This window comes from Cydia amplana, chromosome 27 (assembly GCF_948474715.1).
Source record: "Cydia amplana chromosome 27, ilCydAmpl1.1, whole genome shotgun sequence".
In the NCBI taxonomy this organism is placed as follows: Eukaryota; Metazoa; Arthropoda; class Insecta; order Lepidoptera; family Tortricidae; genus Cydia; species Cydia amplana.
In genome coordinates, this window is record NC_086095.1 from 3,992,761 (window position 1) to 4,008,425 (window position 15,665).

The 15,665-nt window shown below is 41.7% G+C and overlaps 1 protein-coding gene across 1 annotated transcript; it reads right to left on the reverse strand.

Moving 5' to 3' along the window:
- Positions 1-2,450: 2,450 nt before the first annotated feature.
- LOC134660488 (zinc transporter ZIP9-A) lies at positions 2,451-13,537 on the reverse strand. Its single transcript, XM_063516257.1, has 6 exons — positions 13,219-13,537; positions 11,762-11,960; positions 11,032-11,142; positions 8,948-9,086; positions 6,071-6,189; positions 2,451-3,070 (listed from the first exon to the last, which is right to left on the reverse strand). Exons 1-6 carry the CDS (start codon positions 13,312-13,314, stop codon positions 2,868-2,870), a joined length of 867 nt encoding a protein of 288 aa, XP_063372327.1. The 5' UTR covers positions 13,315-13,537; the 3' UTR covers positions 2,451-2,867.
- Positions 13,538-15,665: the final 2,128 nt, after the last annotated feature.

A 15,665-nucleotide genomic window follows, 5' to 3' on the forward strand; every position in this document is an offset into this window, starting at 1 on the left:
GGCACATTTATTTATAAAATGTGACCTTATAGCTAGAGCACTAGTCCTTCGTACTTGATCATAGTGTGATATACAGTATCCTCCGTGAAAGTTGTAGGAGACTTATTGTCTTAATGTATTTGTGTCTCTAGGTACAGGCAGAGCCGTACAGCCTGGCCTGATATGCCATTTTATAGAGTTGATAAAGGGTGACCATGCCCTAGGTGTTTATTGAAGAATTGCTATGGATAGCATTGATAGGTGAAGGGTGCGCACAGAGGCGCAACCCAGTTATGCCCTTGATCATAGTCGACCTCATAGGTGTCCGTGAAAGGCTTAACATTTAATACGGCATTAGTTTATTTTATTGTCAGAATTATGGGAGATACCGTAAGACCGTAACTATAAACAGCGAGAGTGAATATTTTAAAGTTGAATACCAAATGTTTTTAAATGTTTTAAAGTTGAATAGTAAATGTTTTAAAGATGAAGAGTAGGTAAATGTTTTTAAAGAAGGAGATTTATATTTTATGAGAAAAGGAAGTAAATTAATATTTTAACGTTTGAGAGATGATAACATTTAAAGTGAAGATAATATTTTCTTATTAAAAGATAACGATATTTTTTTACAAGGACTACGACATTAATACGACACATAAGGACCAAGCTGAATAACTGAACTGTTTTATTATACCTACCTATACAATTTATTAACATATTTTTTTATTAATTTCAGAAAAAATTGTAAACAAGTAACATGCGTTTAAATTTTTTCTTCTGCCACCCCGGCGGTGAGAGGAACTTTCGGGGGAGGTGTAATGTGGTGAATGTCCACTTTTAGTGTTTAGCAGTAACGCTTTGGTTTACTGCGACATAAACGCATATTGCTTGTGTCAGCGCAACCTAACGTGTATAAAACAATAGGCATTTAGAGAATAAAGGTTCAGAATGTTCTTATACTAGCACACATAAGGTGTTTAACTTCTACTCCCATCACCCGCTCGAAACCATATATACAACAGGCACTATCCTGTTATTTGAAGTCAAACAAATGTATTCATATATTTGCAATATTTGAGCGGCTACTCGGGTAGCCTAGCAGTTATGGTGTCTACCGCGACTGCTAATACCATAGAGAAATAAGTATAGGCATAGAGTTCTCACTCCATAGATCAGTTTTGTTACCAAAACGCCTATTATTTTCGTAGTCGACATCTAGCGTCAAGTAGCGGAATTATCAGTACTGCTACTTGACAATAGATGCCGCGACGCTCAACAATTTTCTGCTAATATTATAACCGGATTAACCGGAACTCTATTTTCAACTCCTTCTGCTTATAATATTAGTTGTAAATTGTTGAGCAACACACTTTTCGTCAGTCGCGACACACGTGACATCTAGTGAGTAGCAGTACTGATAATTCCGCTTCTTGACGCTAGACGTCGACAGCGAAAATTATAGTCGTTTCGGTAACAAAAATGATGGATGGAGTGAGCACTCTATGCTTACTGATTTCTCTATACTCGGGTGGCCTAGAGTTTATTAGGTATGTTATTCACATTCGCAGTAGACACTGCGAATGTGATAACATACCTAATAAACTGTTTAGTTAGACGACAACGGTTTCACTCACTTTGATTTTTTAGTAGCTATTGGCGACATATTTCGTGCCCTTCGGGGGTCCTTCCTCAGGTTCGAGTGCTCGCGGTGGCTGCACTTCGTCAACAACATGTCGCCAATAGCGACTAAAAATCCAAGTGGGTGAAACCGTTGTCATCTAAACAGTTTAAAATGTCTCACGAAAGTATAATTTCGACTATACCTAAGGCTGCTTACAGACGAGCAACAGTACGCGACACACTGTCGGCGACGGTCGCCGACGGTCGCTGACGACCGCCTGCGACGGCTATCGGCGACGGTCGGTGATAGCTGTCGCGGCGTCGCTCTTGTGTCACAGCACGCAGTTGTCGATGTGTAGTTCAAGAGATAGCACGTATTTTCTTTAAACAATAATGCATCAGCATCAAAATCGTCATTAGGCTGCTTACAGACGAGCGACAGTACGCGACACACTGTCGGCGACGGTCGCTGACGACCGCCTGCGACGGCTATCGGCGACGGTCGGTGACTGTCGGCGACGGTCGGCCACTGTCGGCGACGGTCGGTGATAGCTGTCGCGGCGTCGCTCTTGTGTCACAGCACGCAGTCTTCGATGTGTAGTTCAAGAAAGAGCACGTATTTTCTTTTTCAAAATGAGTAATGACGATTTTGATGCTGATGCATTATTGTTTAAAGAAAATACGTGCTATCTCTTGAACTACACATCGACAACTGCGTGCTGTGACACAAGAGCGACGCCGCGACAGCTATCACCGACCGTCGCCGACCGTCGCAGGCGGTCGTCAGCGACCGTCGGCGACCGTCGCCGACAGTGTGTCGCGTACTGTCGCTCGTCTGTAAGCAGCCTAATATTCATGTCCCATAGTGAGTAGAGCTGGCAATAATGTGCCGAAGGTCAAGATGAGTACCTCACAGAACTGCAAGCCCCCGAAGCCCTTAGGCGCCTCCCCTAGTAAGGCGTGCCTAAGGGGATAGGAGAGTATCATGTTCCTAATGTTCATGTCCCATAGTGAGTAGAGCTGGCAATAACGCGCCGACGGTCAAGATGAGTACCTCACAGAACTGCAAGCCCCCAAAGCCCTTAGGTGCCTCCCCTAGTAAGGCGTGCCTATGGGGATAGGAGAGTATGATGTTCCTAATGTTCATGTCCCATAGTGAGTAGAGCTGGCAATAATGCGCCGACGGTCAAGATGAGTACCTCGCAGAACTGCAAGCCCCCGAAGCCCTAAGGCGCCTCCCCTGGGGGGAGTGGGTGAGTATGATGTACCTAATGTTCATGTCCCATAGTGAGTAGAGCTGGCAATAACGCGCCGACGGTCAAGATGAGCACCTCACAGAACTGCAAGCCCCCGAAGCCCTTAGGTGCCTCCCCTAGTAAGGCGTGTGTGTGAGACGAGTGGGTGAGCTCGGGCAAAACGTGTACCGTGGCCACGTAGAGGAAGGTGCCCGCGGAGAATAACATCGCTATACCTGGAGACAATTGGGGAAGGTTTTAAAAACATATAACGGAATTATTTTTTCTCAAAAATGGACGGCAAAGTCGAAGTTGCCGGTTAAAAAATTGATCGCGAAGTGCGTAGTTTATGGTCAGCAAAAATTAAAAAGTTAAAAACATTGCAGATGTTGCATACAAATTCCATTATTTAACGAGTTCCAAACTTTTTAAAAGTTTAAATGGCCATATCAAATGAAGGCATAGGTCCATTAAACAGCCAAACGGATGATCAGCACTTAATATTATAATGTTGGTACCGCGACTATTTAGGTGTCTCAAATACGTTGGCGTATTTTCAGCAGAAAAATACACTTCTATTTTTTTAAAGGCGGCAAAGCAAATCTTTTTAATGGTTTTACTTTTTTCTGTGAAAATTAGAACGCTGCTTCTGTAAAATATTTCTATTTCTTGCACCAGTTTTCAGAAAAGCACTATATATATATATATATGACTCTGCTGGAAGGCTACTTCCGAGCCTCGACAATAATGTCCTATTGTATTTTTAACAAACCTTAATTATGTATATTTAACAAACCATTTGGTATTAGAAATCAATTAATCATTCATAAATATCACTACACCTTATAAAACAAGAATCAGGGATTCATATAGGTAAGAAATACTTACAATACAATACAAATCCTCTTTACTGCACAACCTCAGAATAAATGTACATGGAAACAAATAATACATGAAGAGGTAAACAACAGGCGCCCTTATCGCTAAGGGGCGATCTCTTCCAGACAAACTTTAAGTAGTGGAGAAAATTACCAGGGTATCTATTGTTTCCCAAATAGTTTAAAGCCATAATGTATTGTTTGCCCGCAATTTCGTTAGTCATAATTCATTTGGTTCAGAAACGCGTCACTTTTCAGGATTGCCACAATCCAGGCGGCCTTATCGCCAAGGGGCGATCTCTTCCAGACAACCTTTACCCAGAGACTTACCGGTAGCGTTGAAGTCGCTCAGCGTCTGCTTGCTCCCGTTGCCGATGCCGAAGTATGTGAGCATGAGAAGATCCAGGCGACCTTATCGCCAAGGGGCGATCTCTTCCAGACAACACTTACCGGTAGCGTTGAAGTCGCTCAGCGTCTGCTTGCTCCCGTTGCCGATGCCGAAGTATGTGAGCATGAGAAGATCCAGGCGGCCTTATCGCCAAGGGGCGATCTCTTCCAGACAACACTTACCGGTAGCGTTGAAGTCGCTCAGCGTCTGCTTGCTCTCGTTTCCGATGCCGAAGTACGTGAGCATGAGAAGATCCAGGCGGCCTTATCGCCAAGGGGCGATCTCTTCCAGACAACACTTACCGGTAGCGTTGAAGTCGCTCAGCGTCTGCTTGCTCTCGTTGCCGATGCCGAAGTACGTGAGCATGAGAAGATCCAGGCGGCCTTATCGCCAACGGGCGATCTCTTCCAGACAACACTTACCGGTAGCGTTGAAGTCGCTCAGCGTCTGCTTGCTCCCGTTGCCGATGCCGAAGTACGTCAGCATGAGAAGATCCAGGCGGCCTTATCGCCAAGGGGCGATCTCTTCCAGACAACACTTACCGGTAGCGTTGAAGTCGCTCAGCGTCTGCTTGCTCCCGTTGCCGATGCCGAAGTACGTGAGCATGAGAAGATCCAGGCGGCCTTATCGCCAAGGGACGATCTCTTCCAGACAACACTTACCGGTAGCGTTGAAGTCGCTCAGCGTCTGCTTGCTCTCGTTGCCGATGCCGAAGTACGTGAGCATGAGAAGATCCAGGCGGCCTTATCGCCAAAGGGCGATCTCTTCCAGACAACACTTACCGGTAGCGTTGAAGTCGCTCAGCGTCTGCTTGCTCCCGTTGCCGATGCCGAAGTACGTGAGCATGAGAAGATCCAGGCGGCCTTATCGCCAAGGGGCGATCTCTTCCAGACAACACTTACCGGTAGCGTTGAAGTCGCTCAGCGTCTGCTTGCTCTCGTTGCCGAAGTACGTGAGCATGAGAAGATCCAGGCGGCCTTATCGCTAAGGGGCGATCTCTTCCAGACAACACTTACCGGTAGCGTTGAAGTCGCTCAGCGTCTGCTTGCTCTCGTTGCCGATGCCGAAGTACGTGAGCATGAGAAGATCCAGGCGGCCTTATCGCCAAGGGGCGATCTCTTCCAGACAACACTTACCGGTAGCGTTGAAGTCGCTCAGCGTCTGCTTGCTCTCGTTGCCGATGCCGAAGTACGTGAGCATGAGAAGATCCAGGCGGCCTTATCGCCAACGGGCGATCTCTTCCAGACAACACTTACCGGTAGCGTTGAAGTCGCTCAGCGTCTGCTTGCTCCCGTTGCCGATGCCGAAGTACGTCAGCATGAGAAGATCCAGGCGGCCTTATCGCCAAGGGGCGATCTCTTCCAGACAACACTTACCGGTAGCGTTGAAGTCGCTCAGCGTCTGCTTGCTCCCGTTGCCGATGCCGAAGTACGTGAGCATGAGAAGATCCAGGCGGCCTTATCGCCAAGGGACGATCTCTTCCAGACAACACTTACCGGTAGCGTTGAAGTCGCTCAGCGTCTGCTTGCTCTCGTTGCCGATGCCGAAGTACGTGAGCATGAGAAGATCCAGGCGGCCTTATCGCCAAAGGGCGATCTCTTCCAGACAACACTTACCGGTAGCGTTGAAGTCGCTCAGCGTCTGCTTGCTCCCGTTGCCGATGCCGAAGTACGTGAGCATGAGAAGATCCAGGCGGCCTTATCGCCAAGGGGCGATCTCTTCCAGACAACACTTACCGGTAGCGTTGAAGTCGCTCAGCGTCTGCTTGCTCTCGTTGCCGAAGTACGTGAGCATGAGAAGATCCAGGCGGCCTTATCGCTAAGGGGCGATCTCTTCCAGACAACACTTACCGGTAGCGTTGAAGTCGCTCAGCGTCTGCTTGCTCTCGTTGCCGATGCCGAAGTACGTGAGCATGAGAAGATCCAGGCGGCCTTATCGCCAAGGGGCGATCTCTTCCAGACAACACTTACCGGTAGCGTTGAAGTCGCTCAGCGTCTGCTTGCTCTCGTTGCCGATGCCGAAGTAGGTCAGCAGGGCGAGCAGCGGCGCAGCACATGAGAAGATCAGCAAGTGTTTGCGGATACGGTTTCTGAAACGTAATAATTTTAATAATTTAATGTAAATATTTAATTAGGTTAAGTTATTTATAATAGAATTTCAAACACAATGTTAATTGTTATATGAATAAATCAATATGAAATATGAAATATTTCGTTCTCATCTGAAGATTGATTGACAGCATTAGAGAAATATAGTAAGACAAGAGTGCTCACTCCATACATCAGTTTTGATACCAAAAAGACTATTAATTTCAGTGTCTACATCTAGCATCGAGTAGCGGAACTATCAGTACTGCTACTTGACAATAGATGTAGCAGCATTAGAGAAATATAGTAAGACAAGAGTGCTCACTCCATACATCAGTTTTGATACCAAAAACACTATTAATTTCAGTGTCTACATCTAGCATCGAGTAGCGGAACTATCAGTACTGCTACTTGACAATAGATGTAGCAGCATTAGAGAAATATAGTAAGACAAGAGTGCTCACTCCATACATCAGTTTTGATACCAAAAAGACTATTAATTTCAGTGTCTACATCTAGCATCGAGTAGCGGAACTATCAGTACTGCTACTTGACAATAGATGTAGCAGCATTAGAGAAATATAGTAAGACAAGAGTGCTCACTCCATATATCAGTTTTGATACCAAAAAGACTATTAATTTCAGTGTCTACATCTAGCATCGAGTAGCGGAACTATCAGTACTGCTACTTGACAATAGATGTAGCAGCATTAGAGAAATATAGTAAGACAAGAGTGCTCACTCCATACATCAGTTTTGATACCAATTAGACTATTAATTTCAGTGTCTACATCTAGCATCGAGTAGCGGAACTATCAGTACTGCTACTTGACAATAGATGTAGCAGTACTGATAGTTCCGCTACTCGATGCTAGATGTAGACACTGAAATTATTAGTCTTTTTGGTATCAAAACTGATGTATGGAGTGAGCAATCTATGTATTTTTTTCTCTATGCTTTAAACCATAGAAGGTAGGATCCTATAGAAGTGGTTTACGCGTGCGTCCGTGAGGGACAAAACATAGGCAATGCGACACTGAGATTGGTCGAATTTATTTGTTGCCGACCATAATCCATACTAATGTACGGTGGGGAATAAAAAAAATGTGAGACAAGGACAAACAATAATAGCGCTTTCGCTGCTACTCCTACTGAAAGACACATAAGACTATCCCGTTCGGTCATTTCCCCCCACCCCGCATGCCAGATCCAGTTATATACTAGATTCATGCTTTAAACTCTCGCGTTTTGTACACATATTATAACTAGTGTCCAACCGAAACATGTTGTTTGCCGAAACCGAAACCGAAACCGAAGGTTCGGCATTGGCTCTAGTTTCGGCCGAAACCGAAACTTTTGCAGATTTATTAAAATTAGGTTTAGATTACATTGTAATTAAGATTAAGATTACATTGTAATTATTCTACTAACACTATTTTATAAGTTAATTTTAAATATAACTAACAACTATGGATTTATGTCCGAAATAAAATGATTTTATTATTTATTTATTATTATTAAAATCGTTGAATAAATTTCATTAAACCACTTTTATACACATATTAACACTGCGTCGACCGTCCACGCATATTAAGAGTGGCGCCATCATTAGGGGAATTGTGTTTCCTAATAAACCAATTAATTTCTGTATACATAAATATTGTTGTCCTACTTGCTCCCCAACTGTTGGTCTTTGTCACATAGTTTAGTTTCATACTACGAAGGACTATTTCGTATGTTTCGGCCCGGCCGAAAGGTTCGGCCGTTTTTTGGCCGAAACCGAAACTGTGGCCGAAACATGATATTATGGCCGAAACTGGCCGAAACCGAATTTTCGGTCGGACACTAATTATAACTTCAATTGTTCCGAATTTCATTTGTTTTGGCAGCGCACTCTATGACGCCTTGGCGAAACTGCGCCGTACGCCACTCAGGTGTACACATAACACCCCCTAGTTTGCACTATCTGTCAAAGATAGCGTGATAAAACCATTGAGGTATATACAAGAGACGACATCTCGAACAAAATGTTTCCGCACCTCAGAGAAGTGCATGCACTTCTTTGTTTTTAGTACGACACCGACCACACACATGTACAGAAAAAATAATAATTAAAAAATGCCTTCGTGCGTGTTAAAAAGTTGCAACAATAGCACAAGAAAATATAATAAAAGGGATGGAATAACATTTCACCGGTAAGCAATGGAATAACTGTTGATTTACTAGTATTTAGTTTTCAAAGTAAATGTTTGGTCGTAGAAAAAGTATTGTATGCAACGTTGTTTAACTGAGTCAAAAAATACTCGTGGCGTCTTTATTAACAATTTTCGGCTTCGCATGCATGCATGCACTTCTCTGAGGTGCGGAAACATTTTGTTCGAGATGTCGTCTCTTGTTATATACCTCAATGGATAAAACGGCTCTTCAAGGCGATAGATGGCACAATTCAGCCGCCTGAAGCTATAAGACGCGAAAACAAGAAGTCCAAATTTAAATCTATGTTAAAAAAAACATTACCATGATACATTGTAGTAATTAATTTACCTACTTTAAGTTACATTAAGTTACATATTAACCAGAGACTGATGACCCCACAGTCAAACTCATTGTTGAGTTTTGCGGGGCTATGATTATAGTTAAGAATATCACTGTACTTTATTAATTAAATAAATAAATAAAATAAATGTGTCCGACGATATTATAGTATGTCTGGTGTTGTGTTGTGTAAACTACAGTAGTAAGTGATAGCCACAGTGTTACCTGTCTAAACCAGCATGGAGGAGGAATGTGACGAGTCCGAAGGCTGCCGGCGCTTTATGTAGCATGATGGCTAGGAACACGATAATTTCCACGTCTCGGTGGGACGTGGTGGCCGCAGCGCCTAGGGCTACGCCGTCAGCTAAAGACAGAAAAACGGTGTAGAGAATACATCACTACATAGTATAAAACAAAGTCGCTTCCCGCTGTCCCTATGTATGCTTAGATCTTTAAAACTACGCAACGGATTTGAATGCGGTTTTTGAAGTGAAAACTTCTTTAGCGGCGCTGGGCACTTTTTGAGGTGGGGAAAAAACGATAAACTCGAGACAGCGTAAGGCGATCACGTGACCGTAAGGGGCGTAAGGCGATCACGTGACCGTAAGGGGCGTAAGGTTTAGATGGCCACTCATAATTTAAACGGCATTTAAATCAATAAAGAAAAACTCAATGTTATTTGACATTTATGTTGCGGACTCCTTTTCAAGAATCTTTACCTATGTTCAAATAATTTGACGTTGTCATGGCAGTATGTAAATAAACATGTCAATGAAAAATTCTTATTTGAGAATGATAATAATATATAATAAATAAGTAGAATACCTCCGCTAAACGCATGTATCGTGTTACCGGGCGTCGGTAACATAGTGAGGTGAGTTTTCACTTCTATCGGCACTACCGGAGGGCAACCGTTGTTGCTTGTTTTAATAGATAGAGTAATTCAAGAGGAAGGTTTATGTACATATAATTTGTTAACCCGTGCGAAGCTGGGGCGGGTCGCTAGTAGGTATATAAACTTGGCTTAAGGCTCCTTCAGTACTTCTAAAAAGGATTTGAAGTGGAGTGTACAGTTTTTTAAAGGGTCGAAAACGCGCATGTAATATCCCTGGTGTTGCAGGCGTCTATAGTCTACGGTGACCGTATACTTGTATGCCATCAACGTGGTATTTAAAAAATCTATTTGTTTTTTGGTTGGATGACACAGGCCAACAGTTTAATCTATTTACTTAAAACAATGAAGTTCTATTAGAAAAATACGATAGTCCTGACATAATATTAATCATTCATTTATGTAATAAAGTTCTTAATAGCGATAAACCGTTTTTAGTGCATGTTTCAGAGTTACGCAACGATCACGATAAGCCTAATATGATAAGGCATGTTTTTAACGCCGAATGTGCCGACGCAATATTAATTATAAATGTGCCAATACTAATTAAAAGCTACCTAATGGGTCTGTATTGTTTCCCAAATGGTTTTAAGCCATAATGTATTGTTTGCCCGCATTTTCGTTAGTCATAATTCATTTGGTTCAGAAACGCCTCTTTTCAGAATTGCCATAAAACAAACTTAACCTAACCTAACTATAGGATATCCTTACTACTTAAAATCCTGAAAAGTTAACGGTTTCCGTTTTATGACTAATGATAATAAGTATGACAAACAATACATTATGACTTAAAACTTTATGGGAAGCTAATGGCAACGAGTGACAAGAAAAAGTTGATTCACCCAAATACGTATTTATGGTCTTGACTGTTCACGGAGTACCTGGTCCAAAATAACATGATTTAACTTGAAACATAACGGCAGCGTGCACCACGGTGGCAGTCATGTTCCGCTCCTGAGGGTTCCCAGTCTCATTGTATCGCGAGGACACCTAGGATCGAACCCGGGACCTCCTGCTTCGTAGGTAGCGACTACCGACTAGACCAAGTGTTAGGCCTGAGTGGACGCTCGCTCGGCGACGCGTGCAGCGTGGCTGTGGGCTCACGCGTGATGTGAGCAGCGTGCACTAAGGCCGCTCCTATACGTGCGCATTTGTTGAACATGCACGCCGCACGCCCCGCCCCGCTGCACGCACAACAAGAGCGTCCACTCAGGCCTTACACTAAGAGAGAATAATTTAGTTTGCAACGTACCGGCAGCATGTACCACAAGGCCCACGGTGGCAGTCATGTTCCGCTCCTGAGGGTTCCCAGTCTCATTGTATCGCGATGACACCTAGGATCGAACCCGGAACCTCCTGCTTCGTAAGTAGCGACTACCGACTAGACTAAGAGAGAATAATTTAATTTGCAACATACCGGCAGCGTGCACCACAAGGCCCACGGTGGCAGTCATGTTCCGCTCCTGAGGGTTCCCAGTGTCATTGTATCGCGAGGACATCTGGTCGACTAGTAGCATAAACACGAATCCTGGAGCAATGCATGAAAAAACATGTTTTAACCGATTCGGTGCGGATGGCACGACAGGCGTGTCATCAATGTTTTTATCGTGTGGCGTATGACACGATAGGCGTGCCATCATATTCTATGGTGTAAGGCACGCCTGTCGTGTCATGAGATAATTGTTCGCCGGCACAGCCAAAAGTTTTCGAAAACGGAACACGCAACGAAACGGTTAAAACATGGCAATTAACGGGAAAAGACTTTACCTGTTGACACCAATTTAAAAAAAAATCTGAAAACGAATTAAATGTAGGTATCTATAAAATAATTTTACTGTGGCAACACTTCCTGATTGACTGAAATTAAAAAAAAGGTCAAGTGCGAGTCAGACTCGCGCACGAAGGGTTCCGTACCATTACGCAAAATCGGCAAAATAATCACGTTTGTTGTATGGGAGCCCCACTTAAATATTTATCTGTGAAAATTTCAACTGTCTAGCTACCGCGGGTCATGAGTTACAGCCTGGTGACAGACAGACGGACAGCGGAGTCTTAGTAATAGGGTCCCGTTTTTACCCTTTGGGTACGGAACCCTAAAAAACTATTGGTACTCATCCCTAATTCGTTTAAATATGAATTTAACTAACCAAGAACCAGGGTTATCCCAATAACACTGTGCAGATCCTTGTCATCATGCGTCGCAGGCTGGGCTGTAAAATCCTTAGTGACAACCGTCGGTGCTGAGTGTTCGCTGAACAGGGAACGGACACCCTCGGGGATGATTACAGCTAGCGCTGTGCCGACGAGGAGGCCTGCTCCAAACACTGTCACTTTCTTGAGTTTGTCCTGTGTAAACAAGGTTTTTGTCAAAAATATTGGTCAATTATTGACTTTTACACTAGAAACGGTGAAGCAGCAAGCTTGGTTGAATTTCACCTTCCCAGTTTCATTCTCATTTTAAAACTACATGTTAGATTGTAATTAAACTTTGTACAGTGGGCCAAGAAAGTGGTCTACCAGTTTTGACAAAAGTTTCTGCGAGATCTATCGATCGCAAAAGATTGACTTTTCTAACGGACTTTAAAGTAAATCGACCTTGTTGTCTCATGACGTTCAAACGGACCTCAACCGCAGGGTGGTAGACCACTTTCTTGGCCCACTGTACATATAATCACAAACGAAATAGAACAAACACAGGTTTTGTATGAAAAACTTAAATTCATTGTATTTTTAAACTTTGGTATCTGAAGCTACATGAACTAATTACAGGCATAGATATATCTTATTCTATTGTAAGTGCGATCTAGCTAGTCATTTAAAAAAAAGAGTGTAACTATGTTTTTATGGAGAACCAAACTTGCTTGCCGACTCGTGAAACCCACCAAATTTGCAAGTTAATAAAACTTATAATTAAACAAGTTCCACTGGCATTATTAAAGACTAATCAATTACGAACTTCCTGTTAAAAACCACTGTTTAACCTTTTGGATGCCAATGACCGACATATACGCACCGTAGGTTCAATGCCAATGACTGATTGATCGGTCACAGACCACAGAGCAACATAGCCCTACGTGGTTATGCATAAAGTTCAATTTCAGTTTTGACACTTCGGTGACATAGCGTCAGTTGACAGCTTTTGTGTTTGACACGGCGTCGAAAAGGTTAATGTAATGAGACCCTTCCATATTGTTGCCATTATTTATATTTTAACAAAACTAAAGTATTGAACAGAAAAAAATGAGTTTTATGATTCAGTCAATAATAAGAAATACAGCACACTTAGCACTTGCAATACGGAACGATATTAACCAAATTTCATGAAAAATATTAGGAGATTGCTACGGTTTGTAAACTTTATTTGAAGCTGTACATTTGTATGAAAATATCAATAAATATGTATATATTTAAGATTTTATTCACATATCAAGGCTGAAATACAATAAAGAAATACATTTATTATGAAATTATTACCAATAGATCAAGTAAATAGACTGTGACTGCAACAAAAAGCAAAGTAACAGATGTTTCGACAGCTAAGAAATACGAGTTCTATTTTAGAGATTGTTGACTAAAAGAAAGCTTGCACATACGGAATACATACCTCAGACATTGTCACATTTAGTGGTATACTCCCAGCTACGTAGGATCCCACCAGCATCACCAGAGCCAGCAAGATAAGCACCCAGGTCCCATCCATATTGACTAGTTAACAATCTTTGATATTAATACGAAATAAAGGGATACTACGATTTGTTCTGAAAGGAAATGAGTTAAGACTCTTATCTAGTGTTTACAGTTCATGGCTTAGCCCACTAGTTATACAGTAATAACAGTAAATTTTGTTATACACCGATTATAATCATCACGTAGATTGGCTCAGTAGATTGGCCAATTTTGATTTGACGTTTGTGACAGCTGAACCTGACAACACGACATGCGCTGTATTTTTCTAGTTAGAAATAGTTGTGAAAGCCGTAACACACTACCGCACCGCACCAATGTCACGTTGTGGTGCGGTAGTGTGTTAAGGAAAGGAAATGTTTTTAAATGGTGCGGTAATATGATAAATGGAGAAGAAAATGTTTTTTTTTTAATTTTTATATTGTTTTAATAACTTTATTCAGAGACCATGTGACCATGTGACCATGAGAGTATTGTTTTTAATATGTTTATTATAAATTTATTACAACATTAATTTTATTTTGGTTTACAACGGATTTTTTATACAAGTTAGGACCTTATACTGTAACGTTATTTATAATAATACGACTACATTTTAAGAAGAGACGTTTAATTGGGAGCGTGCCATAGATAGCGTGCGAATATAATATGACAGACATGGCCGACGACCACAGATACTACTTTACATCTCCCTTTCTTTACAGAGTAACTAAAAGCTAAACATAGGTACTAAAACATTAGTTTGAGAGAATCTGATTAAAATGTCATTTTCGTCTAATTGACATATGACTTTCTTAAAATCAACTAAGCGATTTCTGAGATAGTAAAATTAACAATACAAAGATATTATAATGATTTAAGTAGGTATTTTTAAAGATCAAGCCTATTTATTGGTTTTATTATCCTGCCAAATCTTGATGTTTGTGGAGCTGGAACATTCACTGGTTGAATGGGTTGAGCCTGTCTCTGAGTCTGATTAGAAGGGCCTGGTGATGAATATGTGGATGCTAGAGGTGTCGACTTAGGGGCTTCTGGTAACTGGGCTTCTTCTGGAACCTGGAGTATTGCTGGTTCATCTATATAATTAGTTTCTGGTACTACCACTCTCTGGCTAGTTATGTCTGCTTGTGTCTTGTGCAGATGGCTGTAGTTTCTTCGAAATGTTTGGCCTTTGTTTGTTTCAATTATGACTGATCTTGGTAGATCTTTTGGCTTTTCTAGCACTCTTGCTTCTTCCCAATGTCGATGACCAACTTTGTGTCTGACTTTATCATTGATTTCAAAGTTGACCGGTCTTGTAGTATGTTTATTACTATACATCGCTTGTTTCTCTCTTAATCGTTGCAGTTCATCTGTGACTCCTTGCATTATTCTCGGTTTTAAATGATTATCAGTTGTAGGTATTTGAGATCTAGTCACTCTGCTGAAAAGACGTTGGTTAGGTGAGCCTAAATTATCATTTCGTGGTGTATTTCTCCAATTTAATAATGCCAGTTGAACATCGGACTTGTCAATGCTACATTTTCTTAGTAAGTTCTTTGCTGTTTGAACTGCTTTTTCAGCAAGCCCGTTGCCCTGATGGTGATGTGGACTGGATGTAACATGGTTAAATCTCCACTCTTTTTGAAAGATCTTAAATTCTCTAGACATATATTGTGTTCCATTGTCGGTTTGTAGCTCTTCTGGTACTCCATGTACCGAAAACCATCTTTTTAGTTGTTCAATTACTTCACATGATGACTGACCTTTTAGTTGTTGAAAATCTAGATATCCAGAGTAACTGTCACAGATTACTAGGTAAGTTTTTCCTTTCAATTCAAATAAATCTGATGCAACTATTTGCCATGGGAGTGTAGGAATCTTATTAACTAGAACTGTGTCTTTGGTGTTGTCTCTTTGTGTTTGTTCACAGACGGAGCAGCCTCTGACTAGTTTTAAAATGTCATCATATTGTCCTTTCCAGTAAAGAAATTGTCTGGCTCTTCTTAGACAACTTTGGATGCCTAAGTGCCCTTGATGAATAATCTTTAGCATTTTAGGAATTTGTGATTTTGGCACTACAATCTTGTCACCTTTGAAAATGATTCCTTTGCAATAACTTAATTCTTCTTTAAAGTTAAAATAATGCTGTAGTTCTTTAGGGAGTTCGTTAAGATTTTCTGAGAATCCTTCCATGATTGTCTTAAGGAGCAATTGTAGATGAGGATCTTCTTTTGTGTCTATAATCAATTGTTCTTTGGCATCTAATGACATAGGTAGTATAACTGCGATGTTCAGATTTTCTTCTGGTTCATATTTCAGGTTAGATGTATCACAGTCTCTACTAAGAAAGTCGGCTAAGGGTATTTCTGTGCCCTTCTTGAATAT

Coding starts and splice junctions, on each gene's coding strand:
- LOC134660488 (XM_063516257.1), bottom strand. CDS start 13,314: ATGGATGGGACCTGGGTGCTTATCTTGCTGGCTCTGGTGATGCTGGTG. Junction 9,087..11,031: donor CCTTGTGGTGCACGCTGCCG/GTATGTTGCAAA, acceptor TTCTGTCTTTAG/CTGACGGCGTAGCCCTAGGC. Junction 3,071..6,070: donor GAGCGACTTCAACGCTACCG/GTAAGTGTTGTC, acceptor AATTGTCTCCAG/GTATAGCGATGTTATTCTCC.